The sequence below is a fragment of the Cryptomeria japonica genome, chromosome 4, assembly GCF_030272615.1.
Source record: "Cryptomeria japonica chromosome 4, Sugi_1.0, whole genome shotgun sequence".
Lineage (NCBI taxonomy): Eukaryota > Viridiplantae > Streptophyta > Pinopsida > Cupressales > Cupressaceae > Cryptomeria > Cryptomeria japonica.
The window spans coordinates 670,854,845-670,870,113 of NC_081408.1; the positions used below are offsets into that span (position 1 = coordinate 670,854,845).

At 34.9% G+C, this 15,269-nt stretch overlaps 1 protein-coding gene across 2 annotated transcripts in view; it reads right to left on the minus strand.

The window, feature by feature from the left end:
• LOC131042698 (uncharacterized) overlaps positions 1–15,269 on the minus strand; it is a 65,590-nt gene that overhangs the window by 18,756 nt on the left and 31,565 nt on the right. The window contains exon 3 of one of the 2 annotated variants that reach the window (XM_057976024.2): positions 11,203–11,565. The exons of the other annotated variant lie outside the window; for it this stretch is intronic. Coding sequence (XP_057832007.2) covers positions 11,548–11,565 — 18 coding nt within the window. The 3' untranslated portion in view covers positions 11,203–11,547. Of the gene's footprint in view, positions 1–11,202; positions 11,566–15,269 lie in introns of those variants that run through there. 2 annotated transcript variants of the gene reach the window in all.

Genomic DNA, 15,269 nt, shown 5'->3' on the forward strand with positions numbered 1-15,269 from the left:
CTGCAACAGCTCCTTAGAGTTTAGGAAAGCAAATGTAGAAAAATTAAAAATATCTTCATGAAAATCATAATCTAAAGAAAACATTATTGATACAAAGAGAACGCTTCCTGATGAGGCCCACATATTTGAAGCAAATCTCCATTGACACAAAGAAACTTTCATTGGCTTTTTGGCCTGCACAACAGTTTCCATCAAAAAGAGTCTCCCATCGGATGAAACAACCCTCTTGTAGTAGTAGTCACAATAAAACAACCTATTTATTACATATATACCAAATCCTACCAAACACTGTGTATACATTGAATCTGGTCACATGGATTAAAATGTTGGAGAGTTAACTTAATGCTTTAGAGCTGGTGGACCTGTTAACCCGAAAACTACTATTTATGGTACACAGAAAAGGTAGTCCAGGCCTATTATCTAATATTGTCACTATTGGTGGCATAGAAGGAAAAATGTTTATAAGAAATTATAACAACTTCCCTTTTTCCCATGGATAGTCATAAGGAACTCAGTGCAAGGTTTCAACAAGCTTAAAATCACTTCTGTTTGTGTGGTACCATTCAGATTGAACACACACTCTTCGTCTGCTGAATTATTTCATATTGAGCTTCCTTCTATGAAACGAAAAGTCAAATCCTTATCTATAGCTTCAGGAATCCCTTACTCAATCTTTTCAACAAAATTAATACTCATCTTTGCATATTGTTCAGATTGTTGTGGAAAAATGAGCATCATTAATGATATGCATTGCAACTCACATTCTCCCTAAGAGCTGTTGCACTGACAATGATAGCTTCAAAAAATAAAAATGGTCTGATGGGACTGTCATGCAGAAAATTAATGCTAAAATGATATATAAAACTCTTTGTAACAATTCTGATTTAATTGAATATCTCAATCAGATCTTACAGGTAACCTGGCCAAGCAAGAGATGGCAGGACATACTCAGTAAGCTTTGAAACAATACTATGGAGCCCAAAAGGGCCTGTTTTAAATGTTTAACACTAATGATAAATTATGCCGTGTGTGTAGAAAGCCATAAAATATTAAGCATATTTTCTTTGATTGTTTTATAGCTAAGGAAACCTGGAACTACAATAAAATTGTTTTTTCAGACATTCTGAGTGGTAATATTTCTGGGTTGAACAAAGAGTGCAATCTATTTGGCCAATCTTTTCTACTGAAATTTTATGGCATATTTGGCTATAAAGGAATGAGGAAAAGTTTCAAAGAACTAAGAGGCCACTTACTGAGTCTTGTAAGAGACCCATATCTGTCAATATTGCTTTGCAAGTAACTGTGACCCTGGATATCTCAAGGTTTGAGTTCATGAAATTACTAGAGGATGGCACAGTCAAAGAGAATTCATCTGAAGTTCTTTATGGGCACACTTGGGCATATGCTAAAGAGGAAAACAGACCTTTTGTGCAAGGATAAAGGGAGTTTGTTAAAACTTAAAATGTATAAGGAAGGCAAGCTGGAAGATGACAAAGACACTGATAAGAAGCCCAAAAAGACTGAGAAGGAGAACAAGAAAAGCAATGTCAGATACCACATCAACCAAGGAGAATATTCTACGATTGAAGTGGTCAACTCTAACGAAGAGATCTCAGAGATAGATCCCCCCGTTGGATGGAGTGATCTGGATAAGTACAGTGAGAGCAGGAACATCTGATGACAAAGGATACCATGACACCTTATTGATGGTTTTCCAGCTTATAGCCCACGCAATCTAAGAGTCCAGAATGAATATAAGAAGGATATACCACTGTCACAGGATGATATGCAGCAAGATAATTAAAAGGAATGGAATGCAAATATGGCAATTATGTGCCCCACTTTTTGTGCTTTATATTTTCAAACTGATATATTTGCAATAGTTATATAGGTGAAATGATGCCCTATGTAGCCAACTCAGTTTTACTTTGATATGCTGTGGCAGTTATAAGCTGTCCTAAACATCAGACAGTTTTATATTTGTAAGCTTTACACTCTATCTTTAAAACATAAAAAAAGTTATAACTTAGGGTAATTTTGGACAACTTAATAATTTAATATTATATTATTTCCCTACAAATCTTCCCTTCAGCCTAGGGGGGGGAATAAAAATAGGCTTTGAGTCCTCCAATTTGACAAGGCCATTAAGTCCACTACAAATCAGGAGGTTTGATAGGGGCCAGGTTCTAAAAAGTAGATAGTTCTCTCCTTCTCTGGGATAGAAGATATCTATTTCTATAGCCAATCCCTGGCGATAAAGATGTCTCTTCTCACTGCCCTTAAAATAGTAGGGGCTCAGCTTCCGGGGTATGATAGGTTGAGTTGTGTGGTTCCTCCCTCTTCTCCCCTGCCTTCTATGGATGGCAAGGCCACTGTACGGTTCAATCTTTGTTATAACATACTATCCACTTACTAAGTGGCATAGGAATCTAGGATTACCTATGCTACGTTGTAGGTTATTTATATTGAAGATTTCTTTCAAACCAGTTTAAGAGAAAGATAAAATTATACTTTCCTTGTTATCGACAGTTGCATCTTTATGCAATCACTTTGATTAGCTTTACATTGTATGGGGTCAATAAAACTCCACCTATAATTTTTGCTACAGTACAAGGTTGCCACAACAATTTGAGTAGAAGGGCAAAGGGCGACAGTTCGAGTCAAAGTGAGAACAAGTTAGGTCCTAATGCTGTGTAGTAGTAGGGCAAAATGGAGTGAATCGTCACCACTCCATCCCCCGATCGAAATAGACTTCATAGCTATTATTAGAGGAAAGCCTCTCTCCTTAGATAGACTGCAAATATTAGTGCATGTGTGTGGAATCTACTCTGGTCATGGCTGCTCAAATTTGTCATCATCTACCTTCATATTTTATTGAAGTATATATTTATTTCTCAATTGCAAGGTGTTATATAAATAGATTTCACACTTCGGTTTTTCTCATGAAAATAAATTATTGTAGAGTTTGTTTCTGACTATCATGCAAGTGTTTCAAGTATAGTAGAATTCATAAGAGAAAGCAGTGAGAATACCCAACATTTTGGCTTATTGAGACATCCTATGGAGATTTCTTCCCAAGAGCTTTTCTATCGTGGATAAATTAAGTTTCATCAAGAAATTCAAAGGTTGAGATTTTCATCATGGCAAATATAGATGTGGTTACACCTAACAAAAAATAATTTGTAAAGGTTAATAGTGGATTAGTAGTGAATAGAAAGTAGAAGTAGAGTAGGAGGAGGAAGCTCAAAGTTGTTGCCAAGACTTGCTGAAATTAATACATGATTTTCATTGAAGCATGGTGAATCTTTATGTGTTGTTTCAACATTCGCATGGTTGCTTGTTACTTCTCAAATTTAGTTGAAGTTCATTGATTATAATGGAAAAACCTGATGATACTTATGGAATTCCAGTTCATACCATGTGTAATTTGTTGACTGCAAGTTGTAGTGCATGGTTAGTCTGAACCTCATTAAGCATTAATTTGATTATGGATGTTCACTTGAATTGCACCAATATTGGGTATTTGATGGATGTTTACAATATGAAAATCCTTCATTATCCTTTGGAGATTGCATCAGTTTTGTGTAGTCATTTCCTCATGGTGAAGGAAGGCTTGATTATGGAATCCATCTATCAAATCATCATTGTCCTTAGGATTAGATTAGATTCCCCTAACCTTTCATCCTTTTGTCTTTCATTTTCCAAGTGAATTAATTTAGATTCCACGTTCTAGTTGTTTTGCAAAGCATAAGGCCCTTTGTAATTACCAACATTATCACATTAAATCACTAAGTCTATCTAGAATATAAAGTCGATTGTTCACATTGTAAACCTTGGAGTTGCCTTATTTGATCATATTATTTAGCATATGAAGTTTCTTTGTTTAAGAGAGGATAAAATACTTCGTATTTTATTCTGTGTTCAAAGTGCATAAAAAGCACATCAACATTAACCTAACTCAATGTCACCAATTGATGCAAATGAAATTGCCAAGGGGAATATCAAAAATCAAAAAGTGTTGGAGACTATTGGCCTTAGCTTGTTTAAAGCACCATGTGGAGTTCACAAAGTTTGCAAAAGAGATTTGGGAGACATTAAACAAGTTTTTTGGATCTAATGCAAAAAGTGCAAAGATGACATTGAATCAAATATTGTATGGATTGAAGATGGGTAAATGTGCAAAAATGGCAAATTATATAAGTTTCACTTCCTACTAAATTAGTTAGCTAGCATTAACAAAAAAATGAATGATGATGATGCAAAAGTAATACTTCTAAAAAGTATGCCTAAAAGTATATCTGGTATTTACATTAAGCAAGGTAAACATTATTCTGAAAAGAGTAATCTCTACTCTATTTGACCAAAATGAATACTCAAAACCAAAAGAAATATTAAATGTTATAAAAAGGGCAAGTACAAATCAAAGCATGTTCCTCCAAGAGAAAAAATCATATGTTACTATAGTGAAGAAGGACATTTAATTTTGAATTGTATGAAGAAGGCACAAGATCTACTAGATGATAAACTAGATCAAAATGCTTACTTTGTTGAAGAAACAAATTGGGAAGAATATGCAAATGATGAAAAACTATCTTGCCCAAGTGATGTAGACTCTATATTTTAGATAAACTCAAAATGGACGTCAAAGGCATTGGAGGAAGGAGGCTGAATGGCACCTCTTGTTAGCCACTAATGATGTGATCAGTCAGCGATACGTTCACTTGAGTAAAAGCTGGATAACTTCTCATATGTAGGTGATTATGTGCAGCAAGATCCAAATAGCAATACACAAACCTAAAATTATATATAGGCATACTACTTCTACTATCACCAATCTATGTGGTTAGGTTGGCTAACTACATGATTTTCATTGAAGCATGGTGGATCTTATGTGTTGTTTCAACATTTCGCATGGTTGCTTGTTACTTCTCAAATTTAGTTGAAGTTCATTGATTATAATGGAAAAACCTGATGATACTTGTGGAATTCCAGTTCATACCATTTGTAATTTGTTGACTGCAAGTTGTAGTGCATGGTTAGTCTATACCTCATTAAGCATTAATTTGATTGTGGATGTTCACTTGAATTGCACCAATATTGGGTATTTGATGGATGTTTACAATATGAAAATCCTTCATTATCCTTTGGAGATTGCATCAGTTTTGTATAGTCATTTCCTAATGGTGAAGCAAGGCTTGATTATGGAATCCATCTATCAAATCATCATCCTTTATCATCATTGTCCTTAGGATTAGATTAGATTCCCCTAACCTTTCATCCTTTTGTCTTTCATTTTCCAAGTGAATTAATTTAGATTCCACGTTCCAGTTGTTTTGCAAAGCATAAGGCCCTTTGTAATTACCAACATTATCACATTAAATAACTAAGTCTATCTAGAATATAATGTCGATTGTTCACATTGTAAACCTTGGAGTTGCCTTATTTGATCATATTATTTAGCATATGAAGTTTCTTTGTTTAAGAGAGGATAAAATACTTAGTATTTTATTCTGTGTTCAAAGTGCATAAAAAGCACATCAACATTAACCTAACTCAATCTCACCAATTGATGCAAATGAAACTGCCAAGGGAAATATCAAAAATCAAAAAGTGTTGGAGACTATTGGCCTTAGCTTATTTAAAGCACCATGTGGAGTTCACAAAGTTTGCAAAAGAGATTTGGGAGACATTAAATAAGTTTTTTGGATCTAATGCAAAAAGTGCAACGATGACATTGAATCAAATATTGTATGGATTGAAGATAGGTAAATGTGCAAAAATGGCAAATTATATAAGTTTCACTTCCTACTAAATTAGTTAGCTAGCATTAACGAAAAAATGAATGATGATGATGCAAAAGTAATACTTCTAAAAAGTATGCCGAAAAGTATATCTGGTATTTACATTAAGCAAGGTAAACATTATTCTGAAAAGAGTAATCTCTACTCTATTTGACCAAAATGAATACTCAAAACCAAAAGAAATATTAAATGTTATAAAAAGGGCAAGTACAAATCAAAGCATGTTCCTCCGAGAGAAAAATCATATGTTACTATAGTAAAGAAGGACATTTAATTTTGAATTGTATGAAGGCGGCACAAGATCTACTAGATGATAAACTAGATCAAAATGCTTACTTTGTTGAAGAAACAAATTGGGAAGAATATGCAAATGATGAAAAACTATCTTGCCCAAGTGATGAAGACTCTATATTTTAGATAAATTCAAAATGGAGGTCAAAGGCATTGGAGGAAGGAGGCTGAATGGCACCTCTTGTTAGCCACTAATGATGTGATCAGTCAGCGATATGTTCACTTGAGTAAAAGTTGATAAGTTCTCATATGTAGGTGATTATGTGCAGCAAGATCCAAATAGCAATACACAAACCTAAAATTATATATAGGCATACTACTTCTACTGTCACCAATCTATGGTTAGGTTGGCTAGCAAATATTAAACAAATAATAAATTTAAATTATAAAAAAATGTTAAATATTATTTATTTTAATTAAATCACCTCTAGAGGTAGACTTCTTGCATTGTTACTATTCTCAATAATTTGCCTTGAAGGCTGACCTATTCCTTGTGTTAGTTTGTTTTTGGGTCGATTTACCTTTGGTGGCCAGCCTACTTGGAGGCAATTACGTAGGAGTATTCTTGGTTGCTTTAATTATGGAAGTGTTTTATTTGTTCTAGTATTAAACAAATGCACAAGGTATTCAAACGCAAACCCGGTAGGACGTAGCCCTTGCCATTACCAGTATCAAACATTTTATTGTTTATCTTTGATTAATTATACATTTTTGCATTAGGAACATTGATCCTCACCTAAGTCACATTACTACATAGGAGTTAAAGGAAATCGCCTAGGACAGACCTCCAATATTCATGCAAAAGTCGGGTTTTGACACAAAGACAAGGGTCTGAGGTACTACCTATAGTGGTGAAGCCGATTCCTCCTATGTTGTTGTTTAGTGACACAACAAAGTAGGTTTATTGAGTGAATAAGGAAGGTAAAACACTACATGAGTTTGATATCAGCAACTACATCCTATAGAGTGTGATACTAGAAAAAGCTATATACGATACACTCGGATATAGGCTCCAGCCCATGAGTGGGAGCAATCAAGCACCACTCTAAGGCACTCATAATCAACATTCCACTCAAGCTTGCTCAAGCATATGAGCAGGTTCCTGTAAGATTTGAATGCAATTGAGAGTTGTTATGTGTCATGTAATGTCTCCTACTAGGAGGTTGCCAATTCTCGTAACTTAATAATAGTTCTAATCTGATTTGATTGATGGTCATGTCACAGGATGTTTTTGATTCCTTTCCTTTATATCTCTCAATGTGAGGGAGAGGTCACACCTCGTCATTATGGATGCCCTTTGGCAAGAGACACACCCTTTCACCATTAGCACCCTTTGAAAGAGTGCAACTCTTCATTACTTCTACCCTTTGAAAGGGACACAACCTTTCACAATCAGATCTGCACTTCTGATTCCCAAATTATCCCCTTTCAAATGAAGTTCTCTTCTCCCTTTTATATCTCATGTTTGAGGGAGTCACGACTTTTCATCTTATGCCTTTTGACCATTCATGAAACTTCACTAAATTTTAGTTATGGTTATATTTAATTTTATTCTTTCATATTTATTATTATTTTTATTATTGTTTATTATTAAATCCTAATTTGAAAAGGGGACATTACAGTTCGCCCTTCCCAAAATTGCTTGTCCTCAAGCAATGTTCATGGGATCTTAATAGTAATTCACCTTCTGCTGCGCTACTCTAATATTACCCAAGACATTGAGAATTTGCAAGGTTTGCAATTTTAAGACAAGTTTTCTCTTATCACTTCGAGAGAAGGAACCAGGTCATCTTGTAATAGCATCAAAACTGCTTTGGGTTGACCCAACGTTTGCGCGATAGTATGACTCACATCTGTGACTTCAAATGTAATAAATTCCTATCTTTTGATTCACTCTAGTTATTCTTATATTCTAGATTAACTAAAAATATAGAACCAAACACAAAGCATACACTTGAAAACACAAAGTATACATACATATGAATGCATGAACACACAAAGCATACACTTGAAAACACAAAGTATACATACATATGAATGCATGAACACACAAAGAATACACAAAGTAAGCACATGAATGTATCCAGACACAAAGCATACAAGTGAATATATGCAGACATAGTTCACCTAGCCCACAAGAGGCGGGAAAGTCCATCCAAGACCCAATCCATCTCTTGGAGCAACTAATCCACAAGAGGTAGAAGAATCCAACTAGGACCAGATCTATCTCTTGGGCCAATCAATTCATCACTTTACCCACAAGAGGTAGGAATGTCCAACTAGGACTAGATCCATCTCTTGGTGCCTTTGTATGATACTATGATGTAACACATGCCCATTCCACAGCAAGCCTTTTTACATTGCCTTTGTATGATGTAACATATGCCCATTCCACCGCAAGTCTTATCCATTGCCTAAATATGATGTAGCACATGCCCATTTCACTGCGGGTCTTATCCATTGCCTTTGTATGATACATATGCCCATTCCACCTTAGGTCTTATCCATTGCCTAAGTATGACGTAGCACATGCCCATTCCACCACCAGTCTTATCCATTGCCTTTGTATGATGTAACGTATGCCCATTCCACCTTAGGCATTATCCATTGCCTAGGTATGATATAGCACATTCCCATTCCACCATAGATCTTATCCATTGCCTTTGTATGATGTAACATATACCCATTCAACCGCAGACCTTATCCATTGCCTAGGTATGACGCAGCACATGCCCACTCCACTGCAAGTCTTATCCATTGCCTAAGTATGATGTAGAACATGCCCATTCCACCTTAGGTCTTCATATAATATTTTCTCTTAATCTGGAGTAAATATTATATACTTCGTTGTCTTCTTCACGTGATGTTAGATCTCCTTTTGGGATTTACCTTAATTTCGTCTTGAGACAACAATTCCAACTTGGGATTAGAATGGCCATACATTTTATAAATATAATTTTTAAAAAACATGAAGATATTTCATTATAATATTCAACTTAAAATTCTAAGGATAATTTACAAAATAGAACTTATCTTGGTTTAGAGCCACAATATTTAGATAATTATATAACTGCTGGGTCTGCACGCTTTTTTATTTGAATGCTCGGTTATTCCACTTCTTCCATTGATTTCTCCTCAAATGATCTTAATTATTTCTTCAATGGTCTTTAAACTTAATCAATATAAATGAATACTAAGTGAACAATGTCTTTAAACTTTTCCTTTCACTCAAAGGGTCTAGACTGAAAGATAGCTGTCTCTGATGTAGTCTTTGGTAAATATGCTGATGATGATCTTCCAATCTGCAAATTGCTCCAATTGCTCTTCCAAGTGTGATGACAAATTATGCAATAATCCTGTTGTCATTGTTGCTATGTCTGATAGAATCAATGATATCTGTAAATCTGAAAGTGCTGCTCCTGATTTATCTTTTTACCCTACACGATGGCAGGATCATGCTCTAATACCACTATAATGTCCCCTACTAGGAGGCTGCCAATTCCTGTAACTTAATAATAGTTCTGATCTGATCTGATCGATGGTCATGTCACTGAATGCTTTTGATTCCTTTCCTTTATATCTCTCAATGTCAGGGAGAGGTCACACCTCTTCATTATGGATGCCCTTTGGCAAGAGACGCACCCTTTCACCATTAGAACCCTTTGATAGAGTGCAACTCTTCATTACTTCTGCCCTTTGAAAGGGACACAACTTTTCACAATCAGATCTGCTCTTCTGATTCCCAAATTATCCCCCTTTAAAATGAAGTTCTCTTCTCCCTTTTATATCTCATGTTTGAGGGAGTCACAACTTTTCATCTTATGCCTTTTGACCATTCATTAAACTTAACTAAATTTTAGTTATGGTTATGTTTAATTTTATTCTTTTATATTTATAATTTTGTTATTATTGTTTATTATTAAATCCTAATTTGAAAAGGGCACATTACATGTCCATTTGCAATTAGTATAATACTATTATTATCGACTGAGATGAAATCTGTAAAACTGACTGCTATTCTATTTTGAATATGAAATATGGTCATAGAGTTGTTGATAAGCAATTTTCTGTCTAAATCTTCAAAAGTCTCAGTTTATGACAATAGTAATCTATATTCAATCAGTTGATATCTTACTGTTCACTTGAAGCATGTTAATAGCTTAAGTCTATGAAAAGTGTGAAATTCAATTGTTATTGTGTCTTGCAAGTTTTTACCAACTGGTACATTTCACTATTCTATTTCCAATTCATGTGATGTGCTTTCTCCCCATGTTAACACTAAAGTGGGGTGCTAGGAAATCGTATTAGTGTTCACATGGTTTAGAATAATAATGTGTGTTAAAAGGTGAAGTGAGTTGTTGTAAATCGTAACAACTCATGTAACTATTCTTGGTGTGAAAATAATTATTTGTTGAAAGTTTGTTTTATGAGTTGTTAGAACAACTCATAATTAAGGAGTGGTTCCTATGATGTACGAAATGGAACTCCTATAAGCATGTAACGTGTATTGAGTAGAATGATTGAATAAGGAATAAGTAATATTTTTTTTTGTGTAGCTTTATTAAAAATTTAAAACCAATAACTTAAAAATGATATAAGTAGAACCTCAGGCCATCTGGAGGCTGAAACAACCATCAACAATAAAGAGGAAGTCAAAAAAGTAGGGATCTAGAATGCCAAAACACTTGCACAATTGTACAGGAAAAAGTTCGCCACTTTATCAAAGAAAACGTTTGCCAATGCAAACAAGTGTTCACCATTTGTCATATTCCCGTGTAGACAGGAGGCAATGATTAGAAACATTAAACAATACATGTACATAAATATATATATTTTCAATACATAAATTATTTTTACCGCTTAAAATACGTTTTATTTTAACTAGTGCGAGTAATGAAAGGACGCGTCCATTCCCAAGCCACCTCCGGAATAGACGCCATGTTTCAAGGGGAATCACGTGGTTTCAAAGAGGTATAAACCCATACCCCAACGAAACATGGAAGAGGAGGTGACAAGGAGAGAAGGGCAAGGAGAAGCATCCAACAGGTAACTTCATTACTCAGTAATAAATTAATAATATTTATTTCAGTTTTCATAATTTATGATGCCTAGACAACCATGAGGACTGCCTTGGGAATGCATCAGTCAGCAGACGATGTGAAAGGGCTAGGTGCTGGTTCTTCCCAGCGATGAAGGACCAGTGCCTAGTAAGCATCCCTCCCCATCGCCAACAGGCTGGTATGTACCCAGGCCAATCCGCTTAAATGTCGAAATGATGAAGTATGTCTTTGTGCAAGTTGTATTAAATCTGCTTTCATTCCTCAAATAACAGTAATGAATATAATTTAACTAGTGGCCTAGATTAATTGCTAAATCGGTTCCATGCCTAAAAAATGTCTTGCCAAATGAACTAAGCACATTTGTAATGTACAAAGGGGTAAAATGAACTTAATCTTCACGCCAGATAGGTAACCTACAATATCAGGTTTAGTATGCTGCATTAAAATACACTTTAGTGACAGATAGAAGAATAAAAATAATTCATTCATTCTCAGACACAACTAATAAGTAAAGAAAAGGAATGCTAATTAATGATAGTCATGTTTCTACAACTAGGCACAAATATAATGAATTAACCCCTACAAATTTATATATAATGGATAAATGTTAACCAAGTAAAATAGTCATGAATCTATGTTTTCTGTATGCATTTGTTATCTTCCTGATATCCTCTGTTGTTAGTACATTCAAGATAATGAGTGCAAGCCAGGGGTATGCTGGACCCATCCTCAGGTGGCCCTATTAGCCCTAAGAGACAGGATGGGTCTGGATGGGTAGCCCAGCCAACCTGGAAAATCCTCAAAATCTAGAATGGGTCGTGTATGTATTTTGTGCTGCAATAATTATGCCACTGATCTAATATTATTGCTGACATATAAAATAAAATATCTAAATGTTGCAGGAAACCGTAATTTCCTTTTGTGGCCCTAAATCCAACCTTCGGTGGATAGATCAAGCCCTAATTATCAGGAAGGCGAGGCAGGTATAGCAAAGGTTCATTACACCACTTCACATGACGAAGTCCCCTTGGCAAACAAAGAAAATCACCACTTTAACGACCTTATTTGACCCATTTCTTCCAGAAGCCATAACTTTTGGATACAGACTTAAAATAAGGTATTGTTCTTTTTTTAATTGCCCAAGCTTTTGAGAGGAATCCAAATATGCAATCATATTCAACTTTTGATTTCTTCTTCACACTGATTTTGCCACTACAACACAAATGCATTTATGAGGCCAAAAAATGAGCAGAATCATCCTCAAAGAGATGTCTCCTCTACCAAAAAATGTCCCATACCATCCCTAAACCTCCTCAAGCATCAAAGAAATGGGCCACTATCCGGAAACATGCCATGAAGTACATAAATTGGATCCATTTTCTCATCAAAGGTAACTTAAAAAAAAATCATGAGAAGCTGCTTCAATAACTTGACCAAATTGTCCCCACATGTTAGGCATATAGAAAAGTAAAGAAGTGTGAAATGTCTAAGGAATGAAAGGGGAGGAATATTAACATGGGTAACCAAGGTTAGTTGACACTTGGAAGAAAGTCGAAATACATGGAAATAAACTAGGAAAATAGTTTAGACATTTAATAGGGAATACCACATAAGAGGAGCATAATTTAATTAATTTATCAAAAGTACCAAACAAATAGCTAGATTCGTTTTTGGTGATGTACCCATGCATTTTCAAAATTGCTATGTAAATTACTGTAATAAGATAATCAAAATTACTTTCCAAACATGTTTGGTGGCAATGAGTATGTGTTTCAATGTTTGGCTAAGATACAATTTACAAGAATTTGGAAATCCCTTTCTACATTTTTTAGCTATCCTAATTAGAGGTGCTTAACTCTTCACCTCCAAGAAGCAAACATCTTCAAGCAACAAGTTATGGTATGGATAATGTTTAAAATAACCTGTAATGTCCCCTTTTAAGATAACATATTGGGACAATTACTTCAACTTCTTAAACTTACTCTATCTGATTATTGCAATTAAATGATGTAATGGATAATATGAAGATAAATATGTATTATAATGAACAATGTCACTTGCTGTCTCAGATATATACAATTATATGTATGCCAAAATGAATCGAAATACGCTTGCACTTAATGCAATGATTGCTAGCAGATTAAATATCAATTAATAAACAAGAATCTCAGTATTTGATAAAGATGAAGATCTGCAATACTTGAGTAATGCTGTGCCTGATTTGATACTTGAATACATGCAAGTATAGGTCTGTTGCTACTTATGAATTCCAGATGATGAAGGGTCTTGCTCTTCCTGGTTTTCTGATGTTGATTGTGCAATGATCCTCCTTGAGAATGCTGCAATGTCTGATCCACGATATATATATGAGTTCTGTTTTGGTCCCCACTCCTCTGCAGTTGATTGTACTGGTCTATGATTTTGACGGTGAGTTTGCAAATGCCTAGATATAAATGTTGTGCATAGGTATTTTGTAATGCCCCTACTGTTTGATTTTCCGTATTTCATACTTTTGTACATGGAATTGGCTTTGTGACTTGGATTGTATCTCTTGCAGTTTGGATGTGGATCTTTTTGTGGTGCTTGATCTTGCTTTGGACTCTTCATTGTTGTAGTGTATGTGATTTCGAGTGTTTATCTTATGCTCAATTTTGATATATGTTCATGATCATTCTAGACCAATGATGTGATTGAATTGCTCCATTATGATTTGGTTATGTTGTTGCATTGAGATGTCTGCTTTGCAAGGTAACTTAAAACCACTCTCTGAATTCTATGATAAGTTTGATGATGCCGGTCAGAGAACTCTAGAAGAAGCCACTATCAAATATTTGAACAAATTCAATAGGGCCCTTGTAGAGATAATGTCAGAAACTCCCAAAAGTTTATATGATGTTTTGGAGATGAGAAGAGCCAATGCTCAAGCTGAGGATGATAGACTAAGAGACTTTATCTTAGTCAATCTATGTCTGGTGATATTTGTGGAAGAAATAAATAAAATTCTTAAAGAGGCCAAAAAGGAATTTAGAAGCAAGACAAGGATTAATAAGCTTATGATTGGGCAATCAGAGGAAGAGATCAAAGATACAGAGAAGATCTTAAGGTCAGTCCTGCTTAGGAACAATTTTGATGTTGTCTCAAAAGAAGCTCCTGTTGGTGGTGAGTCATCTGTTCTAGAAGCTCATGGAATGCAATCAAAAGATGAACGGGTTGAGGTAAATGTTTCTTCTGTTTCAGGAGAAGAAGAGTTGAATAAAGGTGGTAATGTATCTTTCTATATATATATGCAGATTTAGATGATCGTATCTGATGATATGTTGCTGCTCCTGGTATGGACTTATATGCTTGCAATGATATGTGAGGATGCGGTTTTTGATATGACTATGAAAACATGCAGATTTGGTGCCTTCTCTGATTGCTACCCCTGTTCCTTATGCAACCGATATTGTGCCTTTGGCAATTGCTCTTAAGAATGATCCAAATTGGATTAAACAATAAGATAGAAACTCCACAATGATTGCTGAAATGGAAAGGAGTGCCTTCATATATCTTCCAATTGGAATGATGAATTGCATCCCGAAGGACATGTCTTAAATTGCAACACTTCATTACCATTTTGGTTATCAATTAGACTTTCCTAATTGTTGCATTCCTAATCGAACTGATCCTTAATGTTAATCGGAGCCTCCATATGTAATCGACGTTGTAATAGTTAGCGATCAGCAATTAGCAATTAGCAATAGTAATCAAATGATGCTAATTGGTATTTTGCTTATCAATCCTAATGTTCACAATCATGGATGTGTCGGGGAGAATACTTTTCCGACCATCGAACTGTGTATTGTTTCATCTTTCCTTTTGATCATCAATCCTTTGATTCAATCCTTATAAGTGGCTACATATTTTTATTATCACTTTATCATTAATTGATATTAACATTGATGATAAGCGATTGGCACCATCCGTATAGTTACTAAGATAATATGTGTTCCCTTCATGTTGTCTCGGTGATGATATCATTTTGTGGATACACTCCTTCAAATCAAATGTAGACTATTGCTGAGTTCTTTGAATTATTCTCTGATATATATATATATATATATATATATATATATGT